This window comes from Lissotriton helveticus, chromosome 10, assembly GCF_964261635.1.
Source record: "Lissotriton helveticus chromosome 10, aLisHel1.1, whole genome shotgun sequence".
Taxonomy (NCBI): domain Eukaryota; kingdom Metazoa; phylum Chordata; class Amphibia; order Caudata; family Salamandridae; genus Lissotriton; species Lissotriton helveticus.
The window spans coordinates 350,962,168-350,987,712 of NC_136071.1; the positions used below are offsets into that span (position 1 = coordinate 350,962,168).

Genomic DNA, 25,545 nt, shown 5'->3' on the forward strand with positions numbered 1-25,545 from the left:
TATATTACGGATGCTTAGTAGCACGAAGGTGACATCGCAACTGTTTTGCAGTAAGGAAAGGACATCACAACTGAATTGAAATGTTACTTTTACAATGCTGTTATCCTATTACAAAAAAAGGTTACATCACAACTGTGATTTCTGTTGAAATGCAGAATGGTATTGGGTTTGTTTACAGATTAAACACGGGCAAAACACAATCACTGACAAAGGCATGCAATTCAGATGCACTTTGACATGTAAGGCAAGATACCTTTTATTATTTGGTGTGGAAAATGTAAAACACGCTGGACCAGAGTCACAAAGAAAAAATGTACATTTACGAACATATATATTTACAATGCATGCTTTAGATCACATGCCATTACAATGCGGTCATTACCACGACTGAGTTGTTACAGCCCGAACCTTCACATTGCAAGTCGTTACAACGACTTGCTGTAGGGGGCGCACTGGACTTAGCTATAGTATAATTTACTATTCCTACTCCAGTTTGACCAACAGCAGAGATCTACAATCCAACCCCTTCTGCCCCCTACAGCAAGTCGTTGTAATGACTTGCGATGTAAAAGGTTTGTGTTGTGACATCATAGTCGTTGTAACGACTGCGTTGTAATGGCATGCAATCTAAAGCATGCTTGTAAATGCTATTTCCCATATTTACACTAGCAAAGATACCATTACTAGCAGGTGCAAAAGTAAATTTATGACTTCACAAACATCCTACAAGGAGGTCTGGTGATGTAGAAATGCAGTCCCACTTTCCCCGTGGGCAAGCCCCAAATCTCAGTTACCCCAGATCTGGTCCCAATGTGGGAGGAGGTAAGGGAGGAGTTTAGGAATTCCAAAAAACAAAAGGGTAGGTGTTAACAAACTCTCATGGCAAACAATGCCTTGAACCTCTAACTCTCCTCCACACCTTGTGAGGAGTTTAGTACTGCATAACTGTATGCCCCTGTGGCCTACAATTATGCAATATTAATACCATTTACGCTTGACAGGTATCCTTTTGTAGATAGCTTTTAGGTATAAATGGAACGATAATCGGGTGAAAGCATAAGTTTACAGTCGCAACTGGCTTGTGAAATGGCTCCATGTATTGTAAGGAATTGAATACTATCAACAGAATTATGATGTTTGCGGACTATTCTAACTGCACAGCATTGCTGATGACAGCAAGCACAGGTAGGAAAGAGAGGGAGTCAGAGAGACTCACGTCTAACTGTTTGAATAGCGCACTCTGGAATCCAGCAATTCCTGATGATCACCCGAGATCCTAGACTGCACCAGACCACCCACGTTTTTCTATGCTTACCATGTTGAGTAGCTCTTGAAGAAGGCTTTTGGTTGGTTGACTTTGAGTCTTCAGAACTTCGTACAAGTGAGCGTATCCTATCCGTTCTTTGAACACCTCCTGCAAACGTATGAAGAACACACTGACTCATTTGAATCCATAGAACATTTCTGGACATTTGAACCACTTCTACACAATCTTTGTAAAATATTTTGAAGTATTTGTCTAACTGTGGCAATTGTGTGAAGTCTAGTCCAATCTAAAATAACCTAATTATGTTCTATGTACTGTCTAGTCTACGGTCTTCTATGTCTAGTCTCTTCTATTGCTTTCTAGTGTAGTAAGCTCTTTGTCCAACCTTCTGTAATTAGTCAATGTCCTGTGCCTCGATTACTGTATGTCTGGACAAATACAAGCTGTAATGTTTATTCCAAACTGTTGGGTAACCCATGTCTATTATTACTGAGCCTAATCTAGTTTATTTTATTGCATTCTAATCTATTCTGCTTTGCTCTCATTCACCTATTTTTTCAATGTTCTTCTATCACAGCATATGCAATGTATACACTATTATGGTGTGTCTTGTCTTAAACTTTGTCTATTTTATCCTAATTCACTTTGTTCCAATTAATTTATACTGTTCTAGAGCATTTTACTTGTGTATCGTCCTGTTTTGTCTTTTGCATTCTATTTTCGGATATACAATTTTACTTTTATATCATATCATTTCATCTTTAGTATTAATAATTAAAACGTGCAGGTTCTATTCTTGCTTCTTATAATTAAGTCTATGCCATTCAGCTTAAAAAAAAAGGTTTACTCACGATTTTGTTGTTTTCTTTTCCATTACTTACATTGTAACCAACTGTCATGTTCTATTATTTGCAAATACAAGTCCAGAACTGTATTGTGTTCTAGTATGATCTAAGCAGGTCGGTTCAAGTCTAATTTGCTCTGCCCAATTATATTCCCTTCCCTTACAGTCAACTATCTATCAATCTAGTAATTTCTGCTCCATTCTGATCTAGTACATTTGGTTGTAGTCTATTGCTTTTTCTTTGCCTTTCTCAATTACTACAACGCCTGTGCTCCATTTTATTCTCATTCCTTATATTCTAACCTTATTATTTCCATTTTAGTTAAATTGTTTCAATCCCTTTGCCTTTCCTTTTTATTACTTCAATTCTGCCATTTTCCTGTATACCATCCTTCACTGTAACTTTTACTGTGCTAGTCTCTACTGTTACAGTTTTTACTGTTACAGCTTCTTGCAGCCTATGGTGTTTTAATCTATTCATTGTATCCAACTGACTTTTATTGATGACCATACGACTAAACTCTATAAACAGACTGCTACATTAACTTCTGCTTTTGTAGTCTCTTCTATTCACTAGTCTTCTACTATAGCAAAGTATTTTCGATTTCATCATATTTTGATCTCTAGTGCTGTAGCCTAGTCAATTCTGTATTTTATTATAGAATCTCTTATACTGACTTCTAGTTATATCCTAACCACTTATTTTTTATTTTAGTTTATTCATTTCCAGTTCTATCTAGTCAAGTTTTTTTTACCATTTTCTAGGCACTATTTTAGTATTGTACTATAGTTTATTGTTTAGTTTATTATATTATAAGCTCTGATATTGGCTTCTAGTTTATCCAATTTTAACCACTTGTTTCTTATTTGTTTTCAATTCTAGCCTCATATAGTGTCTTCAATTATTCTCTTGTCAAATGCAATCTATGCTATTCTACGGGAGCAGTTTATATTTTGTCATAGCTTCATCTGTTTAGCTATCCTGTGACGGTTCCCCTACAAGAATTTGATAAGTAACAAAATTCACGGAGGCATCTTCTGCATATTTTACCATGCATTAGACCACCAAGCACTCCTTAAGGGAGGGGAGAGTAAGATACTGGGGATAAATATCTGCAAGTGCCTGGGTGGAATTACCTTCGCTGATGGGGAATTGCACATGATCGACGTCAGTACTCGAATGGTGTAGACAGTGATTGAGTCGGAACCATTGTCAAATACCTGAAGAGAGAGAAGAAATTATCAGTACTCGCTGCTACAAGCAACATCTTTGTCATTTCCCAAGCTGCCACCAGCACACACTACTCCAACAAGGTGTCTAAAACACAGAAATTAGACTCTACTGAGAAGGAGAAAGATGAGGACTATACCCGAATGTGTGTGATTGTTCATAACTAAAGCTGTGTAGGTACCTGGACAGCAATAACTGGCCTTATCCATTCAGCTCCATGTAAACTCTAAGCATCCAACAAGATAACTGTGAGAGCATGACAAAGAGTTGTACTTGTTGTCAATACAGCTTGGTGCATTGGGTGTCGCTCAGGGAGCACAGCATGCACATGCAAATCTGTGCTTAACAGCAAGTCATATGTTGTAATTTAGGCAAAACTAATGATACTTTTCATCATTTAGAGATTAATTAAATGAGTGCCACTGTGTTGGGTAACAAACACACAATTATTTAAGGCCAAAATGTTGTTTGTTAGGTGCTTGCCAATATCTCATTAGAAAAAAGTTGAAACAAAAATGTAATATTTCCTTCCATTTCTAATATAATGTTTATTTCCCTCTATGCAAATCGCTGTCTCTTTATGAGCTACCTACACCCATGTTGTATACCTGTTAGGTCTCACCCATCTCTTATCAGAATTTGTCACAGGTCGTCAATAAAAAAACAAAACTACACATTAAAATGTGATGATCTGCAAAGATGAGTTTTCTCATTTCTTACAGGGAGAAGAAAATAAGCTTTTTATCTCCTTTATAGTTAAAAAATCTATCATAAAACTACTGAGAAGTGCCACATCTACAAGTTGGCAATGTGAGTGGCTTGTGGTTAATCCTCTTTACTAATATACTTTACCTGTGAGAGAGCTGCTACTTCAGAGGATGTCAAGCCATTGACTAAATAATTGCCACTTATACTGCAGACTGCTATGCCATACATGCATTGCTTTACTTACCTTGGTGTCTCTAAATGTTTTCTGATTCACCTTTAGTGTTTCCTAGTCTGCGTTTCCCATTATTAGCAAGATATAGGTATATCTTTGGAATTACCCCTAAAATAACTTTTTAAAATACTTTGCTTGATGTAATACACAAGTCCACTTTTGCCACTCTGAAGCTAGTACACACCCCTTTCTGACTCCAGTTGTAACACCTCTTCAGCCATAGCATAACAGTTTTCGATTTATATATTTGTTTGTACATGTACACAGACACACAAAATCCCAAATAGGTTAACTTGCCTACTGGAGTTAACTCGCCTAATAAGTTCCCTAAGCATGGTGCTAAATCAACTGAGCTTAATCCCCTTGATGCAACTGCTTTTTTATTATTGGCATCAGATTAGGTTTAATTAACTTCACTGGTCTTCAGTGATTTCTCAAAACCACTTCCTTCGAAACTTTTTAAGACTTCACTCAGGGCTCTGGAACACACATTTCTGAGTCAGCTGACTTCTATGTTACAACTTTAGAAATGTTCCTTTACTGTCTGGCTTTTAATTCTCTTTATCACTGGCAGCATAAGTTAAGAGTAAAGAAAGACCCCCTGTTTTACTATACTGGCTCCATTGAGGTAAGACAGAACATGAAGTGCATACATAACGCTCAGAATAACACCTGGTTACAGAATAACTGAAATATATTAGAGCAAGCAATAGTAGTCAATTACACAGATTTGACAGACATGTCTGTCTAATAATTTCCTAATTGTATGGGCTGAACTGTGATGGTACTGAAATAGTTTGATTCCTTGACCACTGAGTTGGCTTTATGGGAGGGGAAGGTCATAGTTTGAAGGAATTTCAACAGTTCACTCAACAGAAGAAGGGCACGCTTTGAGTACTAGCTCATCTAATTATAAAAAAAGTAGTCAAAATGTCCACACAATAAATGGCTGGGGTTTTAGAGTTAGTGGCGGTTCTTGAGTGGAGAAGAGGTTGAATACTCCTTTTGCTCCACCCCAACAAACAATATTTACACATTGATATATTTTTCTGCTCCAATATTCTTCTCGGAAGGCTCAGATCTGTATTTGCCCAAATTTTGCATCAGGTCTTAACCCTACATCAATTCAGTTGCTTGCCCATAGAGTGTAGTTCTGTGCGGACAATGTTTATTTGAGGATCAGGCACATTAATACAGTCATAGCTTGGCTGAGATAATTTGTGGGCTTTAATTTAAGATCAACATCTATGTCACAGATTTGGGAAGCCCTTAAACCTTTTATAGGATGTGGCACAACTGGATATTCCTTAAACAAGAAGGCTAAACATAGGCAGGCTATGGCAATAGCTAAATTACAACCCCCTAAACTGGAGGAGCAGCTTTCTCAAGAAATTTAATAAATGGATCCCCCAGAGGTGGTAATACTAACAACTAGCAGTTGCCTGCGCTAAGGTTTTGGAGACTTATCACAAGAAAGATGTGGAGGCATACAAGGTATAAAGAGGAAAAGGCTTATGAATATAGCAAATTTCAAAGGTGTAAACTATCCTTTAAAAAAATAAGGGAAGCTGGAACTAAAAATAATACTTTAATACTGCAGAGTCACTGGTTGTCATGCCCAAAAATATTAAAGCAGTGTTTTTCAACTTTTACCATAAATTATATTAGCAAGTATAGCAAATATCTTGCTACACTTCCTAATGTAGATATATCAAATATCCAAGTGTTTTATGCTGTGCCTGTAGCAGAGATCATACGGATGAGTGCTAAATGAGATTCATAATGGTGACTTATGTGTTCGTGCCAGGGGTGGATGATTTAACCTTTGCATTTTTGTGTTATGTTCTTTTTAACACCTATTTGCATATAATGCAGAAATAATTTTTTTAATGGCTCATATTTATGGATTTCTGATAAAGATAAGAGCAGCGGATGCTTATGGCATTGCTGTGTTCACCAAAAACGAGGACTTTGCCATCTCTGCCACAGAAGAGAAAGCCAATAGTGTTTGCATACTATCTGGATGTTCTAAATGCTTATAAGACCCAGCGTATTTGTAATAAGGGATACCATTGACTCTAGGGTTGTCCCATCCACTGGATTCCATGGCATCAGATCGGCTACTAATATCCAAAAAGTTTAAGGCAAGTGATGTCCTCTCTTACAACACTACTTCCTTTTGGCCTCATCAACTGCCCTACCATTGTGAAAATGATAATGACTTCTAAGTTTCAATCTCCATGTTAGTCATCCTGAATGTTTAAATCCAGAAAGTTGATTCTGCCTTGAAAAGTTTTATATGGGGATATAAGGGACCATGTTGAGCAGTGACATTTTCTAAAATTAGGATGAATAGTCTATGTTTATTTATTTATGGGCCTTGATCGGGGGTGGATGTCAACTGAGGTAGTGGTGTATGCGCGGAGGCCTCAATGCATCAGGTGACTTAAATATCTGAAACTTTGGCGTACACAAGAAAATGTTTTGATAATTGACAAGGACCTCCATGGCAATTAATATTTTTTCATAATGCTATTTTGTCTTCTCGTGTTTTAAAAGTACAGGAAACAGAGGATCTGGGACAAATTCTAATTAATTTGGGGTTCTTTAAAGGTAAGGGACAGGTGCTGAAATGATATAAAGAATTTGCTCTGAAACAGATCAGCCCCCACCCCAAGGATAAAATAAATAAGCACCCTTTCATCATGATTACATTATCTGCTGAACTCCCAAATCATATCAGACAAATCTCTTTTAAATGTAATTGCTAGGACTATGCCATATAAAGAAAGAAAGAACAAAAGAAAGGCATTCATCGAGTAGTCAGGCTACTTTGGAGTAAGTCCTCATTGGTTTATGTTTTATACTTCAGCTTTGTGCTTTTAAATTAGGTATTTGCTTATTTTAAAACATATTTTGTCCTAAGCTTGCCATCAACCTCAAGTTTCTCTTTTTCTACCTTCCATTCTCTGCTTGGAATGCAATTCCCTCTTACGCTTACCGCATATGTTTTCCGCAGTTGTACTACAAGGGTTGATTCCACCCCAAATTTTCATGACAATCTCAGAATGCTTAGACTTGTGTAAGCAAGTTTATCCCAGGTGGTAATCCAGAAACGTTGTTATGCTCCAACACTAGACACAGTGCAATTAAAATGGCTCCGCTAACATTACTTTGCAAACCATATTTTGGGAGCCACTACATCACGAGAATTACATTGGGAGTCCTTTCATAATAGGTAAGCTGTACTACCTTTACTTCGCATGTTTTTACTTTGATGGTAAGTTACTTTATTAAAGATTTAAATCATCTAACTATAATGTTATATTATATATATATATATATATATACATATATACATACACAAATAATTTATATATACATATATATGTATGAATATATACACTCACATATATACTATATACATATTTTTCTTCTCACTAACCTAAACAAAGGTTACAGGGACAATATGGTTAGGTAATGGAATTTTTAAAAAACTTAGAAATTCACTGAAAAAACCAAAGGTTACAGGGACGTTAAAGTTAGTCCCAGGTTTCACTCGTACAAAATCAGCTGAGTTAACTATAACCCATGCACCACCATTGTGCACTGCTAATGACCTTAAATACGACATCACTCATGACACTCATGGCTTTATTAGGCCCTGGGGACCCGAGGGCCATTTCTAAAGATAATGGGGTGGGGGGGCACGTAGCCCCCTCCCCGAACCTCTTTAGGTGCTGGGAACCCCATCACTCAAGCCTGTGTACCTTTTAAAGGGAGGGGCCCCCCTCTCCGAGCCGTTATTGGCCTTGGGGACCCATCTTCTAGGCCCCAGGGAGTGGGAGGGCCATGCAGCCCCCTTCCCTTTATGAGCACAACTCTGGGGGTAGGCTCCCCGGGGCCTATAAGAAACAAATGCCCGCTGTTTTGTTTTTCAATTCAGCAAATGTCTCTTGGAATCGCAGCATTTTTTGCTGGTTTTATTTCTTTATTGGCCCTGGGTGAGGGTCCCTGCCCCCCATCCCACAATAGAGCCTTGTGGGTCTTCGTATCGACCCTGCCCCTATATAACTTTTTGCTTTGTTTTTACAAATTATGGGGTCCCCAAGTCCTGTAATGGCTGCCAGCAACCTTTTTTCTCATATTTCTGGTAGCCAATGAGAGCACTCGAGGGAGTCTGGCTCGAGTTACATGGCCAAGGGGAAATAAAGCTCCCTGGGCCAATCAGAATGCTCTATTTTTAGATTGCCACTCCTGCAAGAGTTTCTCTCAAGACTCTCGCAGACCCAACCATCTAGATATCTATATTTGCTTTTATCCTTAATCTCTTCTTGGGACCCTTAATATCTTGAGAATTACTGAACGAATTTACATCAAATCACAAAAAGCACAGTCTGGGGATCAAGATCTAACCTCCTGCTGAGTTAGGTGCAATTCCGTCCATCAGTTTTTCCTGTATACTGTCTTAAAAAGTTTATGGAAAATGCATTGGGATTTTGCATTTTGGAACCCACCTTTTTTGTCGGCCCCTGCTTGACGCATCACCCCAAAACTTTCTACAAAGGAGCTGCAGTGAATGGCCTTTTCGTTTGGAAATTTCATGACGATTGGTCAAATGGACCCAAACTTATTAGCAAACCAAAACACGCTTTGACTATGGAGACCTAACTATAACTTAACTACCTAGTGGCGACAGGCACTAGGTAATATATCTCTATCTATAAATCTAGATCGATCTATCTATCTAAATAAATATATTTATATATATATATTTATGTGTGTTTGTGTGTGTATATATATATATATGCTGCAACAACCTTTCTCAATTAAAAAAGGTTCTCAGGACACTCCAGGATGCTCAAAATTCAATTTATTTGCAACGCAAAGTCGCAAATAAATTGAATTTTGAGCATCCTGGAGTGCCCTGAATACCTTTTTTAATTGAGAAAGGTTGTTGCAGCATATGATAAAAACGCCGGTTTTTACGAAGGACCGCCGCACAGCTAAAGCCCTGAACTACCGGCATTGGTGGATATATATATATATATATATATATATATATATATATATATATATATATATATATAGCTTTTGGTGGTAGTAAGGAGTTTTTAGGGTGAAGCCATGGATTATTTGAGGGCAGTAAGTGTTTTTAGGGTTCAGGTTTGGGAAGTTTTGAATGAAAATGTAATTTATATTTTAAAAGCAAACGATTATTAATAAATTAAATATTTACTACATAAACGTATCAAATGAAATTAATTTGGAGAAATAAAATAAAAAGATCAGGTTAATTACTTACCTTCAAAGCTGTGAAGTAAGGGTATTCCCAATGTAAATAAAAGCACAATGTAAACATATGCTTACCATAATTTCTTAATAAGTTCATCATTCATATATTCAGGCAGCTATCTGTAATTTATGGGCTTTTTGCAAATGTTTCATTGGCTTTACCTTACTCTTACGTTTTATTTATTTCTTTATATCCTTATGTCTTCCTATGTGGAAGGTCTGTATTTCGCTGCAAAGCACCCCAAAACACCTGAAAGACCACCTAGGTAGGAACATCATACGGATTTGTTTGCGGCAAATAACTTTTCGGAAACATGACCTAAATCCCACATTTGCCCAAAACAAAAGTAGCACAACGTTTCGATCAACATCTTTATTCCTTCAAACACAAAAGGACGATTGGTTGGAATACTAATCTGAGAGATTGGCAGTGGTTATACAAATTGCAAAAATTCCTCTGATCACATTTTGTATGTTTGTGGTTCTTTGTTCCTTGACATCCATCACATCAGAAAATACCATGTTACCTCTTCCTAAGTCTGCTTTTTGTTGTAGTCATCAGCCACTGTGCACCCACAGTCTTGATTGTGTTTGAATGCTATGTGACCCCCCATGGCTCACAGCCAACACAGCTTGGGTTACACTTGGCAACACAACTATGTTTATCATGAGCTTTTGGGCACTTGGAAGCATTTTTCTTGAAATCAGGAACTTGGAATCTCTTTCACAATTCTGGAGTCAATGTCATTCAACATACACACAGAATCTTCCTAAATCAGGTTAGAAAAAATACACAAATTTACAGTTGAGGCCATTGAAACGAACATGCAGGATTTGTTTGCCAATAGTGGCTCAAGCTGCGGAACCTTTTTGTGCACACATTTAGAAAGGTGATACATTTGAGAATTAAACCACTGACTGTTCCTCTACATTGCACCTCCCAGCCATGCGTTTTGGCTTTTGGCTAATTTTACACTTCCTTGCCTGCATATATCCTCTTCATAGAGTTTGTCCTATGTTGTGTGTTTTGAGCTGAGGCAGAAAGACCAGGAGGCTGGGGCGGATACGCCGAGTGCCCCTTCCTGACTCCGACACAGCCTTACTTGCCTTTTAGCAGAGCTGTTCTCCTAGGAACCAGATCACTCAGCTCATCACAGGTAGAAATTATGCACTGGAACTCGGGAATATCTTAAGAAGAGAAATTCACTGTATGAGGTGACAACTGAATTGCAGCAAAATAGACACTTTCTGGTAAAATTTAGACTCTGATTATTCATATTTTGGTCATCTGTGCTCACCTCTCTCAACAGGTTGCCCCCAGTCAAAAGATAAGCTGCTCGGCGAGAGGCGGAGCTAACAAACTCTGAATGGGTAATTTAGTATGAGTGCCTTTAAACTTCTCTTTTAGTGATTGTCATTTTGGGCTACACGTAAAATGATTTGTAATAAGCTAGGTCTCTTGTTGAATAATTAGGCTAATGGATGGCTGAGAGGTACAATATATCAAACGCATGCTTGGAATCAAGGATACCCACCCTCCTTGCATGGTTATTCCATACTCCACACCAACACCCTCTGTTAGCCCAGACTTGTGTGACTTACTCTTGGGAAAGGCCCACTGGATAGCCTGTGCCCAGTAGGGTAGCATCAACGCTCCAACGCCACAACCAAAGAGATACAGAAACAGAACCTGACACAAACACAAGGTCAAGCAGCAAGACACATGAAAAGAGACACAGCTAGAGCAGTCCCACCCTACACCAACCAGTGATGTCAACGTGCATGGAACTGGGGGAATGCTGAGCGGCAAGGGGGAGGGAAAAGGATGGTGATACAGCCGAAGCTACTGACTCTGAGGAAAATCTTTCTACTGAAAAGTTATGTGATCTGATACAAACTATTCTCAACCTGTTGGTCATTCAAAAGTAAACTGCTTCTAGAGTGTTTCTGTGAGAGACAAGCACTAAAGAATATTTGCTTTTCGATAACAATGGATGGTATCAGGGACAGTGGAATGGCTTTTAGGGCCCAGGGTGCATGGAAGGAGTTTGCGTAGCTGAGAGGCATTGACAGGCAGTGTGATCAGCAAAACGGAAGAAACTGCGAGGTGCTCTGGGTACAAGTAGGTAGTGTACGTAGACGAGTTACAGGCCTGCCACAAAGCTAGTACCCTCAAAGCTGCGCATCTTTAAGAAACTAAAGCCCTAGCAAATAAGGACAATTCAACTTTAACTGTATGGTATCTGAAAAGTACAGTTACCCTGTTGAATAGGCTGCCTTCTGAGGGGTTCGCTGTCCCAGTCAGTGTTGATGGTTCACCCACAAAATTGCAGGTGACAGGTCTGTAGCCCTACAAGGTTGGCTCGGCATTATATCCTTAAATTGACAAATGTAATATTTTAAGTCGGGAACTAATAAAACGTATTATCACCTACAGACAACTCAACTCGGGTGTGAGCTTCATAGTGCAGTTATCATTAAGTACTATAAATATTACTTTAATTATCAATGTGGTTATTATTGCTATTGTCCTCACACCCAAAGATGCACAGCATCACACCATCGATATTTTAGGGAAACAAATAACAAAACGAAAAAAAATATTTTTAAATAGATTCACTAAGATTTATTGTGGCAAACATAACAAGGGTAAATTCTAACATCAGTTTGCCCTATTTCAACTCTACTTGAATGTAATAAGCACATATCTAACTATACTATTTAATTACACTAAATATACAAAGTTAAGGTCGGTGTAGTTGGTTATCAATACCAACTTTCAACCTGTATTGTCTAGGACGATGTGTAACTATTCTAATTTTGCAACTATATACCAAAGCGCAGGAAAATGAGGGAGTAAAATGAGGAAGTCATATGTTCATAAGAATACTATTGTATGCTTTAGAGAAGGTCTTAAAACATTCCTATCCAGAAACAAATTACTTTTGAGCTTTTTATAGTATTTCTAATTTCTTTGGGACTCGCTTTCTACTGTATTACACATGGTATTTTGAATTACTAGTAATGAATTCAGGCGCCTAGAGACAATCAGTTCTGAAGTGCAACCTTATAAACATATCAGTATATAAAAATAAACAAACTATTTTAGGGACAAATATTTACTAATGCTACAATACAAATACATAACATTTCCACCTAACATTTGAATGATAGAGTGATGTCAGTCTTATCCAAAGATTTACCAATGGAGAAAATCCAGATACCAAAATGGAGATTCTGCAATCCATGATAAAAAAACAGGTTAAATGTATTTTTCAAAGATAAAGAAAATACAAGATCTGAAGTGTTCACAAGACTTCATAATAAATCTATTTCCTGTCCTTCACTATTGGAAGTAGTTATATTTAAAACAAAAGTATTAAATGATCTTATAAAAATGAACGCAAAAAACAGTCAGTTAAACTAAACAAATCTAAGGAAGAGTATGAAGTTATTAAAACTGACAAATATGCTATGAGATATAACTATAACTGAACAATGTTCAATATTATAGGTAACTAAATGCTGATGCCACCAGAGGAATACGGGAAGTGATAAATAAAATAACACAGGAAGCATTTACAAATGACTTTGAAAACGCCACTTGGAAGACAAATAGTCTCTGTATGTGGTTCCATATTAGAGCCTATCTCAGTATATTAATTTCTTACTAAAAATGTTTGTGACTGATACTCAAGCATATTTAAGAGACTCTGCATTTTATTAACATGCAAGGGATGTCCTGAATTTAATCACAACAATTAAATTCTAGTTAGTGTTGATACTGAAGCTCTTTACAACATTGTCCTTCAAGATGAAGCTATAATTAGGCTTATTTTAGGTAAAACAGATGCAGCACATATGGTTTCTACAGAGTTTATTTGTAATTTGTCTAGAATAGCCCTTAAACGCACTGTATGTAACAAAATTATTTCTACTTTCAGATAAAAGGTATATCCATGGGCTTCATATTTGTGCCCGAAATAGTGAACCTATAAATGTCCTTTATTGAAGAGAAAAGGATCTGCATAAATCAGAATCCAATTACAAATCAGAGCCCTAAATAGATTCTTGCATTGATGTTATATTATGTCATTTAAATGGTCTACAAGAAGTTCTGCTAACATTTGATGCTAGAATGTAATTCTCACATTACATTAGGACAAAAGTAGGCTCTATTTTCTAAATGTTCTTGTACAATGGGCAGATAATACATTATACATGGGTTATAAAGCCCATCAATGGCAACATGTGATTAGATTTTCTAGTTACCATCCAAAGATTTTAAAAAAACTTCCTTTTCCACAATTTCTACCCACAGACAAATTATAACAAAAAGAAATGTATTGTATGCAAGCCAACAATGTACAGTAACAACTGTTTGAAAAAACGTATCATACTGGACTGGTTTGTTAAGTTATGTTATAACGAATTTCTTGAGCGCACTGTCACCATGGGTTTCCTGGCGCTAGTCGGATTTGGAGGAAAAGGAAAAAAAGAAAAGCAGGGAGGAAAATTTAGTGAGGGAGAGGGAAAAGTAGTGTTTTTAGGGATTTCCTAAAAGAAGAGAGGGAGCAGGAAGACTTGAGTGAGAGAGGGAGGGAGTTCCACAGCTTGGGGGCCAGACAAGAGAAGCTGCGGCCGCCCGATCTAGAGAGTTTGAAGCGAGGGACGACTAGAAGCTGGAGGTGGATGGACCTCAAAGTGCGAGAAGGACAGTAGGGGGTGATTAGGGACTTGAGAAAAGCAGGGGAAGGACCAGTGAGGGCTTTGAAGACCAGGCAGTGAACCTTAAAAATGATTCTTTCACTGACTGGTAGCCAGTGGAGGTGACGTAGTAGGGGGTGAGCCGACTGCCATTTAGGGATTTTAAAAACAAGCCGAGCAGCCTGGTTTTGGACGATCTGTAACCTGGACAGCTGAGATTTAGGGAGACCGTAATAGATTGAGTTGGAGAAGTCCAGCCGGGACATCACCAGGGCTATTAAGACTTGCAACAAGGCTTCAGGCGATAGGAGGTGAGCGACTTTCCCTATCCTGTAAAGCTGGAACATACAGGAAGATGTTACTGCGCTCACTTGTGCCTTGAGAGTGAGCCCGGAATCGATCAGGACCCCGAGGCTCTTTACACATCCAGCAGGAGATGGGGGTGTTCCGAGCTCAATAGGCCAGTACTGAGGGCCCCAGAAAGGGGCACTTCTCCCAGGGAGAAGGAGCTCAGTCTTGCCTGGATTGAGCTTGAGTTGGTTTTGATTCATCCAATGCTGGATGTGTGTCAAGGCTGTCTGAAAGTTAGTGACAGCGTCAGGGGAAGTGAGGGGGAAAATAATTTGTAAATCATCCGCGTAGTTAAACACGGTTTGTAATGCAAAAGGGCATGGTAAACATCTTAAAAGACGCACTTAATGGATGCCCATTAAGATGTCTGACCATATTCAGCCCAGTCTCTAATAAGGTCAAAAAGTCTTATGAGCCTTCATATTCTCAGTCCTTAAAATGAATCAAACATTTGTTTGCCATTAAGTAGGGGTCAAATTTGAGAGACTAATTAGTCAAAGCACATATCAATATAGAAAAAGAGAAGCAAACTAAATTATGGAGTGTCACTATGGTAAAAGATCATTAAATTAGTTTTCATATGTAGTGTATTTCACTTCACTGAACATTTAAGGAGGTACAAACTGCAGATAAAATAATCCATTCAGAAGACTCCTCTAACTGTAACAGCAAAGTAAGCATTTATAGCTTCACTTGCCCCTGTGAAACAACTACACTGGCACAAATACTCAGCCAATTAAAATGCATTCTAGGGCACTAAGCAAAGATTAAATGCAAAATGCAACATTTGTTGTTCACTGCATAGAAGCAGCTCATCAGCCAGATGTGCTAAAATGGACAGTGTTGGTAACTTTACACACACACATGACTATAGTGGTGGTGACATACAAGGAGACCTAAGGGCCATGCATCTAAATGTATTCATTAGATACCGTCACTGAATGTGTGAATGATTTTGAGAAACTCAACAAGTTAATGACACAATAGAAAAGTCTATAAATTTAAATATATCTATTTATGTTGTCGATGACAGTGTACTAGAGCAACGGACTTGGCATGTTTTAACGCTTTATGTCATTTTACCTTAACATGGATGCTCGACATGGTTCTTATTTGTTTTGGACAAATAGTTAGGATTGAGTATGCACATATGTTCTATTCTTGTAAAGTATATATGGACTCCGCAAAAATTAAATGCATTGATTGAACTATTTAAAACTTTGTAATGCTAGCTTTTAAAGAATGTGTATGCTGGTACTTGGCTCCCTAGAAGGGGAGTGCCTGTATAAAACTACCACAAAAAACTTTACGTAGTCTGGAAGATTATATAACAGATGGTGTATCTATTGATATTACAAATGATTCTGTCTTACGTATACAGTGGCTCAGTGAATACTTTTATTAAGTGTACAATTCCATGGTGATTTAAGAACTATTATTGATGTAAAAATGAAGAAATATAGGGTCCTTTATAATACCTTAATCATCACCCAACCTGGCCCTCGAATATCTAGGTAACATACAAGTTGCATATATACCTAAAGACTAGTGGCCCGATTCACAGAACTAACTTAAGACAATATCCTAAACTTGCTACCATTTTGGTATTCACGGAAGGCACTTACTCATTTCGGTATTCACAGAAGTTAGGAGTCCTAACTTTATGACTCCTAAATGCCTTCTGTGAATACCAAAGTCCTAAAGTTAGGATTTTTCTCAGTTTAGGAGTCCTAAAGTTAGGAGTCCTAACTTTACTACTCCTAAACTGAGAAAATCCTAACTTTAAGACTTTCAGTATTCACAGAAAGCATTTAGGAGTCTTATAGTTAGGAGTCCTAACTTTACTACTCCTAAACTGAGAAAAATCCTAACTTTAAGACTTTCGGTATTCACAGAAGGCATTTGGAGTCCTAAAGTTAGGACTCCTAACTTCTGTAAATACCAAAATGAGTAAGTGTCTTCTGTGAATACCAAAATGGTAGTAAGTTTAGGATTTTGTCTTCAATTAGTTCAGTGAATCCGGCCTCATGTACACTTAAAGGCCATAATGCAGTAGAACAATAGTTTACTAGGTTTTTTTATTGACACTATTCATATAACACTTTTTATGAGTATGACATAGTATAATAGAGTTGACCTAATATGTTTTAAATCATGCATTACTGTGAAAATAATAATCATTTCTTCTATAATTCCTTCATTGTTGTCCATATAGCCCTGACTACAGGAGTCTTACAAACTGTAACGTTGTAGTATGCCACACAAGTGTTCAGAGTACAGGATTGGCTGAGTCATTTCCTTTCAATATTCTGCCTGATCTATTAGAAGACATCTCTTGATGGCACTGAGAGAAAATTAGGCTGTGTAATGTGATCATCCGCTTCATAATATGCAACATGTTCTTCAAAGTCTCCCGGTGTGCAAAATAAGGGCTTACAGCATCCCTTGCCTCTGGTACATGGAAAGCACATGGCAAATCATGCAAAGAAAGTGCTCCCAATGTATTATTGCGCGGAATAATGAGGCAATCCACCTTGAACTCTACCCTGTCCAAGAAATATAATTGGTTTAAAAGTTGGTAGGGCTTCTCAAGAGGGCACCGTCATCTACTGCCCGCCCAGAAATTATGAGCGCCAGCTGGAGGCAAGGACGCATAATGTGGAAAACAGTAATAAACAAATGTTACTGCATGACATCCTGTGGCCAATAAGGCTAGTGCACCCATGTCTCTAATCTCCCCAAACACAGTCAAGCAAATATTCCCACTGTGTGTCCACTTTATATCGCTGACATTGAACCTAGAATGCAGGTTTACAACAATATTTAGAGAATGCCTTCTACGCACTGTGAATAGCTGACGCAATCTCAATATTCTGACCATGATGTCAATAAATATTGGTGCTCAGTGTTAGTGATTCTGTATGCAAGTACTGCTCATCAAACTGTACTAGTTATCTGATAAGTTCTAAAACTCTACGTCTGAAAGATCAGGAAAGAAAATATTTGCGAGGAGGTGTGACTGGCCCAGAGTTATTGACAACATATTGAGTGATTACGTCACGTTTTATACTTGACCACAGCAATGCCTGCATTGCACTTTTTTCCAACAGACACTAGAGGTGAGTTCTCTTACACACTGGTCGATAACTGGCATGTGCACTAACCATTTTTCTGAGGGTTAGTTTGCATGTCTTTCTTTATGACTGGTTGAAAACACTTCCTTAGTGAGGGTGTGTGTGTGTGTGTGTGTGTGTTATTAGCTAATCAAGTGGCACACACGTTTTAACCGCATGCGCGCTAGCGGTTTTCCCGCTGCTCGCTGCGTTTAAAAAAAAGCTGCGTTACATGACGAGCTCAGCTCGTCATCAGCGTGCGAGCGGCGTAACTCATGACGAGCTGAGCTCGTCATGAGCACCAAAGTAGTTAATGAGCACAGCATTTTTTCAGGGCCAAAACTTGTTTATGTACAAATTGCACTGACAAATACTGCAAGTATACTAGCTATACAGATATGGGAACTATGCAGCAATGCAACTCAGCTGTCTAGTCTAATAAAAGCTATGATCACAGGACTGCACAGCTATATTATCCAGCTTTGCTATGCAATTAAACTATCAACTACTTTTACAATGTTTACAGGAGTATGTGTAGTGCCTATGCAAATAGTAAAAATCAGTAATCCGTGCTCTAAAATAGCCGCACCAAGACAGTTAAATTTAAATGACAAGAGACAGTTTGTTGAGAGTGTCCCATGAATGATCACTATAATTTGAAACTATTTTGTGACATTATTTAGTAGCCTGCTGACATCACGGATTCCCATAGAAGCAGAAGAAAGTGAAAGGAAGAGTTTCCCACTATCCCACAAGCAGCATGCAATACCTTTTGGATATCGATTTCGGTGAGCAATCGAGTGGCGAGATCACTCCCGCCCTCCTCCGGCTTACGGCAGCTACCACGCAGGTAGAACTGTCAGGAAACGGGGTTAGAAAAGTCATGTCAGCCAACAGGGGCATGGATTCAGCAAAACACATCAGACAGTAAGGTGTGCAGCAGGTAACATAAGGGTACACGTAGGATCCACATCACACAAGGGGTTCTGGTGGAGAGGGAACACCCCTCAGCACAGGCAGCTCCTGCAGCAAAAACATGTAAAGCATCTCTTGCACAGAAATACTTCCTGGAAACTGGGATAGGAAAACACCACACAGGATTATGCCCAACTGTTTGCTACTACCCCACCCTTCGCCCAACCCCACAATAGTCTACAAAGATACATCAATGCAGTTAACAGCCACTAGTACAAGGAACACAGTAAAGAGGGAAGGAGGGCTTTCTACTCAATAAAACACTTCAAGCTTCTAATTTTTAAAAAACAAAATAAAAAATGGAGAATGCCAACAAAGATGTTTGTAACTGACAAAAACTCTCAATGTTAGCACTCTGTTCTCTAACTAGGTCCCTACTCTACGAATACCAATAAATACATTGAAACGTTGTAGAGTTTCATTGACATCAAACATATTTTATCTTGATGTCGGACTTTATTGTACATCGATGGGTTGATGTCAGTGTTTCAACCATGCCAAAATCTCTTAACACCAACATCCATAGTTCAAGACTTCCACATCAGAAACCAATGTCTGAACTTTTATCAAAATATCAGCTCTATTCTCTGTTACTCCCTTTTAATTTCTCAAGCTTTTCCATCATACATACATTTATAAATTGCACGTCCTAGCATTTTAAGCTAACGGGTTTGGAAGGATAATTGTCATGTTGGTTCTGTGCAAGAACACTTAAAGGCATAGCAATGGACACATTTTAGGAATTGATATTGCTCACTCTAAATATTAAATTTGCAATTAGCAATCTGCACATCTGGAAACAACGTTTTGAAAAGTCTATTCGGCTTCCAGCTGGTCAATCAGACATTTGTCTGTAGGTGCCTATCTAGACACAACTGTCAGAATGTACCTGATTGGGACACAGTTCCAAAGTCCAATTACTCACTTATGATTGCTATTACGTTTTGCGGACAGTTCCAAACAGTTTACATTCCGAAAGAACCCACAGTAAATCTGGAACTCCAAAAAGCCATTTGAGTGTCCAACTAGCCCGTAAGAATTGTACTTTAGTATCTCCACGATACAGGGTTACAGCTTTCAGAATCCCAGACAATTACAACAGTCCCCCTTCCTGGCTAAAATAGTTTGTCCAAATGATCTGTTCTTCTCTATTTTGTTCACTGTGGGTCCAACTCTTGCATCCAGCACCCTGGTTTGAAAGACTTGGTATATAGCAAAATGACACATAGTAATCATGGATAGACCACTGAGTTACATTGGTGGGATCGGACAAAGACAGGGAAGAAAAGGGCGTCCTCACTGTTTCTCGACCCTTTAATGAATTGAATAGAGATACTTAATTCTGGGGCAATACATTGTTCATCAAGTAAATGATAATAAGCCAACCATCACTTCTGTTCATCTGGCCGTTTAATTAAAATTTAATTTCAAGCAACAGAGAGCATATCAATTTGGATATAAAAGATAGCATTCCACAAACAGATTAAACTGTTAGTCGGTGGCCTAATATAGGGACGCAGAGCCCCATAGGACTTTGCTCTGCCTAAGATTTATTACTATCTGTAAGATTGAGAAATCTCATTATACATAACATAATTTTGCAGGAGACCATTTCACTTTGCCTTATGCCACTGCACCTCGGATATGGGGAACAGTTCTACCTACCAGAGGCAGAATGACCTAATATTTTTCAGCAAGGAGGGGTCTCCAAAAGGATGGTTAGGCAGAGACAACCAGAACATGTTAGGCAAGGGGTACTGGGAAATCTCCCAATATCACATCTAACAGGTGTGTATCTTTATCTCCTATCCTCTCTAAACCCCCTGTGATAACAATGAACACTTTTAAGAAACATCTTATATTCTGGAGGGTTGTTTCACCCCTTTCCCCACTTACCTGCACCATTTAATAAAATGCAGACAGAATTAAAGAGACAGAGGCATTGCAAATTAAAATCTTATTTTCAACTTTTGAGAGGAAGGAAATAATATTTTTTAACATCGAATTGCTTCCCCTCTTGGGACGGAAGTCTCTGTTTTGGACAGTGGATGAAGGTTGAAGAGAACAGTGAGCGAGTATTGAACTAATCAGAGTTTGTTCACTCAACCATTACTGTACCTGCTGGTATTTCAGATTAACACATTGTACTATGAGTGGGTTTATACTTTAAAATGGATTATCCAGCACAATGTACAATCCAAAGCATGTGGGGAAGGCAGGGTGGCCTCGCCCTGATAAAACTCTGAACGTGGCCCACACCTATCAACCTTGAATATTCCAATATGGAACCTGGGTGATTCTTTTCACATCCAAAATGGTAGTTTGGGGGTTTTCTCTTGAATTACGCAGTTTCCAGATTCCACATTTTGAAAGTACAAATCTGAATGTTGAAAAATTTAAATGAACTGGCAAGAGAACCTTTCCCCTGATTGGAAGAATTCTTAGTGTCCGTTCTGAACTGAAAAGTATTTGGACGTTGTTGCATATACTGCTCATTGCTGGATTAACATAACCCTATACAAAGAATTTAGATGATTGGGGAAGGGTTTGTAAGTCTTTCAAATTAAAACAATGACCACCCTGAGATGGGCAATGGTCACATTTGTCTTTTACAGCACCACAAAGCTGAAATACTGTTAACACACATGCTTTAAATAAAACATATATTATTAAGTATGTACCAAATGTAAATATGTGTAGATTCCTTTGGTGAAAAGTAATCCAGTCAATTTCCGTATAATTCCTGGAAGCTACTGAACTGACCCCCTCTCCCCTCCACCCCCCAGACCGCTACCCAAGTTGTCCTGGACCATCTCGAAGCGCTAGACCACATTACCTTGCTGTTCTGAATCAGCCTGATGATATGCTCAAAGCAGTTGTTGCTCAGGAACAGTGCTTGTAGAACAGGCCGGTCTCCGCAGTTCAACATTTCGGGAATTGCACCTGGTTGAGGGTCAAGTGAGATAGGAGGGACAGTTGAAAGGGAAATGAGAACATGAGCAAAATATACTCTTCTAAACTAAGTCATAATAGCAACTTGTGTTCTTTGAGCATCACACAGTAACCACGGTCCAGGACATGAGGAAACCCCTATTACCAACCCTATCGATAAGGTGAACTGGGCTGATGGTTAGGTCAAGCAAATTCCCAGACAAGTAACTTAGGAGTATGTCAAGTCACTGATCTTCCCTAGCTGAAGCTCCTGGCCTTACAGAACCTGAGGCTTGATGCAAGTTCTCATATCACCATATGGACTTCGTAAAAAGAATTACATTCCATTACAATGCATGATCACACCAAACAAATGTAGCTTTTCGACTAGAATGTGCAAGATATTTGCCATGGCAATGGAGCCAAAGGATTTGAGCCTGTGCTACACAGTTCCTTCTGTGATCAATTTTCCATTAAACACAATGGAAACACTACAAACACTAAAGGAAACTTTTTTTAACACTGACAAACTCTGTTCCCACATTTATTCCTTTCTCTATAAGAAGATATTTTTCTACAACATTCGGTACGTAGCTTGCTGCCTTTATTTATCATTTACAACTTGTACATCGCAGATTGCATAACTGAAACGCTTCTAAGCACCAGTGGGAAAGCAAGAAGTGGAGGAACCACGAGAGAGAAGAGGGGGTTCGAATAGGTGTCTTTTCAAATGTTTTCTGAATGCTAGGATATTGTTGGGGTTTTCATTTGGGTTGAGAGAGGTTGTTCCACAGGCGAGATGCAGCAGCCTGCAATTTGTTTTAGTGAATGGGAGGAGGTTGAAGTCATTTGAGCTGAAAGGCTTGGAATGCACTTGCTTTTGTTTTCTAAGTATACGGATGCTGAGCAAAAAAGAGGCAGATCATTCTGAAGGTGACACTTTCCTCGACCACTAGCAGGTGATGATTTCTGGAATGACGACTTAGCTTATGACCAAGCCAAGGATGAGGAGTTGGGCTGCATGTTTTCCGTATGGAAATCTGTTGATTGATTTGGTAGGGCAGTGCGACCAGGGCACTGACCTTTGGTGGGAGGGGGGGGGGGGATCTAGCAATATCTTAAGATTTAAAAGCACCTGCTGCAGAGTTCCTTAAGTACCAACCTTTCAGGCAACAATAAAAAAATTCAAGCTCACTCTTGTGATTAGTGTTCCTGTCAGACAGACAGAGATCGGAGTTTCGTCTAGTGGCAGTTTTGACTCGCCATACAGTAGCGCAGAGGGTTAATGCGCCTGCTGCAAAGAACAGAGCTGTATTTTATGTGGGTAGCTGAGGGGATTAGTAAAGCCAGTCTTTATCAATGCTTTAAAACAACTTAAATGAATGTGAGAGAGGGGCTATGGAGAGTTCAGGGGCATGGGCACTTTTGCCGAGTGATAGTTAGGGAATCCGAGGAGGAGGTCATGGGGCGTGGGGGCAATTAAGATTGTCACACCTGGTGCCATCAGTGCTAAAGCCGGCCATGGATCAGGAACTGAAGTCCACGATATGGTGGTGAAAGATGAGACTAGACCTCAGTGGAGACACTCATGATCAATCATAAAAAGCCTCAAGACTGACATCTGTGTCCAAGGATAAGAGTCTAGCTGATCCTCCTTTACTGGCCGAATTTTGCCCTAGGTTGTGGCCAGTTACAGTACATTATTTACTGTCATGTGTTTAATTGGTCACGGTCTGGCCAACAATGATTGACCAGAAGACAATCCATGCAGGAGTGGAGAACGACAGATAAATGAGGTTTTGAAAAGGAAATATGGCAGATCTAGGTCAACCACAACCATGAGAAATGAGGCCACAGTTGACCATGATTGGTACAATTTAATGAAGGTGAGTAAAATAATTTATAAGAGACATTGACAAAACAGTCTAAAACTGTGGATAAAATTGACTTACTCGTGATGACTCTATAAGAAATGGGAGTTGCTGGTCGTTCTTATAATCTAATTATAGACCATGCCTATATTGAAATCTTTCAGGATGCTCTTACATCACAAACAAGCCACCAAATGGGTCAGAAATGCAAACAGGGCAAATTGTTGTAGCAAACTACAACATCCAGATGTGAGGGACTCTTGAGCCTCTCTGGACTGCTGTTACACAACCTGTCATCAATAAAGCTGCCACTGAAGTGAAGATCAAACCTAGCCACTTCCATTCCCAGACACATCCTACAACATCCTGTCATCTGCACAATGGTGGTAGGAGACAAAATAACTTAACAGCTAAACCAATGCATCTACGTGTCACTCTGATCTTGCTGCTTTTCAATCTATTAATCTTGTGTATACCAATGACACAAACACACACTTTTGCCAATTGTGTTGATTTTTTTTACTTCAGACCGACAACAGATATTTAGACCCACACGCCCACAGGTATACGTACTGAGCATGCCGATCCTGAGAGTCAGGAGCCCTTCTTCCCACTGGCACGCAGCGCCGTCATCCACGCAGGCTACAGGACGATCCGAGTTGAGGACCCTAAAATAGCTGTCCAAAATTGTCCTGATCTCCACCTGGCGTTGTGATGGACTGCTGCCGTGTAGGATATGGACTATGGCTATCAGGCTTTTTAGGGTCAGCTGCAGCAAACGGGTGTCTGTGGGGTCCCTATTTCCCAAGCAACACCAGCGTCTGAGGACCAGCATCAGGACTTCCACCGTGGCTGGTGTGATGAGAAGTAGTGCATTTTGCTGAAAAATAATTTTTTGTAAACAGAAAAAGTCAAAGATAAGTACCGAAACATCATGCCCTGTGAATTTAATAGCAAAGTAATCTCTAAAGCAGTCAGGTGCCACAATTACCCGGAAGTAAAAAACACTATCTGTAAAATGTTTTTATGACCAAATAATGTAAGAATATAATCCAACATATATATATAGTATTGTGAATGGCAATAGCTACTAACCAACACATGCTCTGTGGCCACCAGTGTCATTGCCTCAAATTGTTGAAGGCACACATGAAGTGTCCTCTCCTCCCCCACTCTACGCTAAGTTCCTCTCAGTGATGACACTTATCTATTTGTAGATCAAATGTTTCACTGCAATGGCAGATAGAAGGCTTGTCTGCCCTAAGCAACAGAACAACTGCTACATATTCACTTTCAGTGTAGATCGTGCTTCTTTGCAAATCAACTTTCAATCTAAAGAAATAAAGAACGATGGGGATTATTTATTTATCAGTGGGTGGCTGTTTCTCCGCCAGGGCAAAGGAGTAAAGGAGTAAATCATTCTGTCGCATTAACGGAGATGCCGCCCGCCAAAATGAGAAATGACCGGCAGGTTGACGTTTTTTTCTAAAGTCTTGGCAGAAACCGCTGTCATGGCAGTTTCTGTGAATGCCTTTTGCAGTTTGGTGTAGGGCCCCGTCAACATAATGGAGCCTTGCGCCAAACGGTTTTCTTTTTCATTTTTAAAAAGAAGATCCCAAAGCGGGATATTCTTTTTGGAAAAAAAAAAAAGATAATGGTCCCCTCACCATGGGAGTCATCTCCCATGTCGTGGGGGGCATTTGGTGTTTTTTACTGTCTTATCGCCAGGGTATGCCTGGTAGTGACGGACAGTGAAAAAATGGCTATGTGTCCACACATCATAATTGGATAGGATGGACACATTGCCAAATCTCTGTTGGCTCAACGGACTAAGGGCCGTCAAAGGGATTTGGCTATGGCGGTGACGGAGTAGTCAGCGCGTAGCCAACCCTATAGTGGGACCACTATGTTTGTGGGGAAGGACCACTCTTGCTGTTGCATTGGCATCTAAATCAGCCCCTATATTTTAAAACCCGAAAAGAAAGAATATTTAATGCCCATAATAAAGGCAAAAATGTCT

At 39.1% G+C, this 25,545-nt stretch overlaps 1 protein-coding gene across 1 annotated transcript in view; it reads right to left on the minus strand.

The window, feature by feature from the left end:
• The window catches only part of NBEAL2 (neurobeachin like 2), a 682,983-nt gene that overhangs the window by 231,938 nt on the left and 425,500 nt on the right, over nucleotides 1-25,545 (minus strand). The window contains exons 8-12 of the mRNA XM_078662556.1: nucleotides 24,099-24,405; nucleotides 21,560-21,666; nucleotides 18,518-18,604; nucleotides 3,249-3,332; nucleotides 1,316-1,414 (exon numbers count right to left, since the gene is read on the minus strand). Of these exons, the coding sequence (XP_078518682.1) occupies nucleotides 1,316-1,414; nucleotides 3,249-3,332; nucleotides 18,518-18,604; nucleotides 21,560-21,666; nucleotides 24,099-24,405 (684 nt within the window). The remainder of the gene's footprint in view (nucleotides 1-1,315; nucleotides 1,415-3,248; nucleotides 3,333-18,517; nucleotides 18,605-21,559; nucleotides 21,667-24,098; nucleotides 24,406-25,545) is intronic.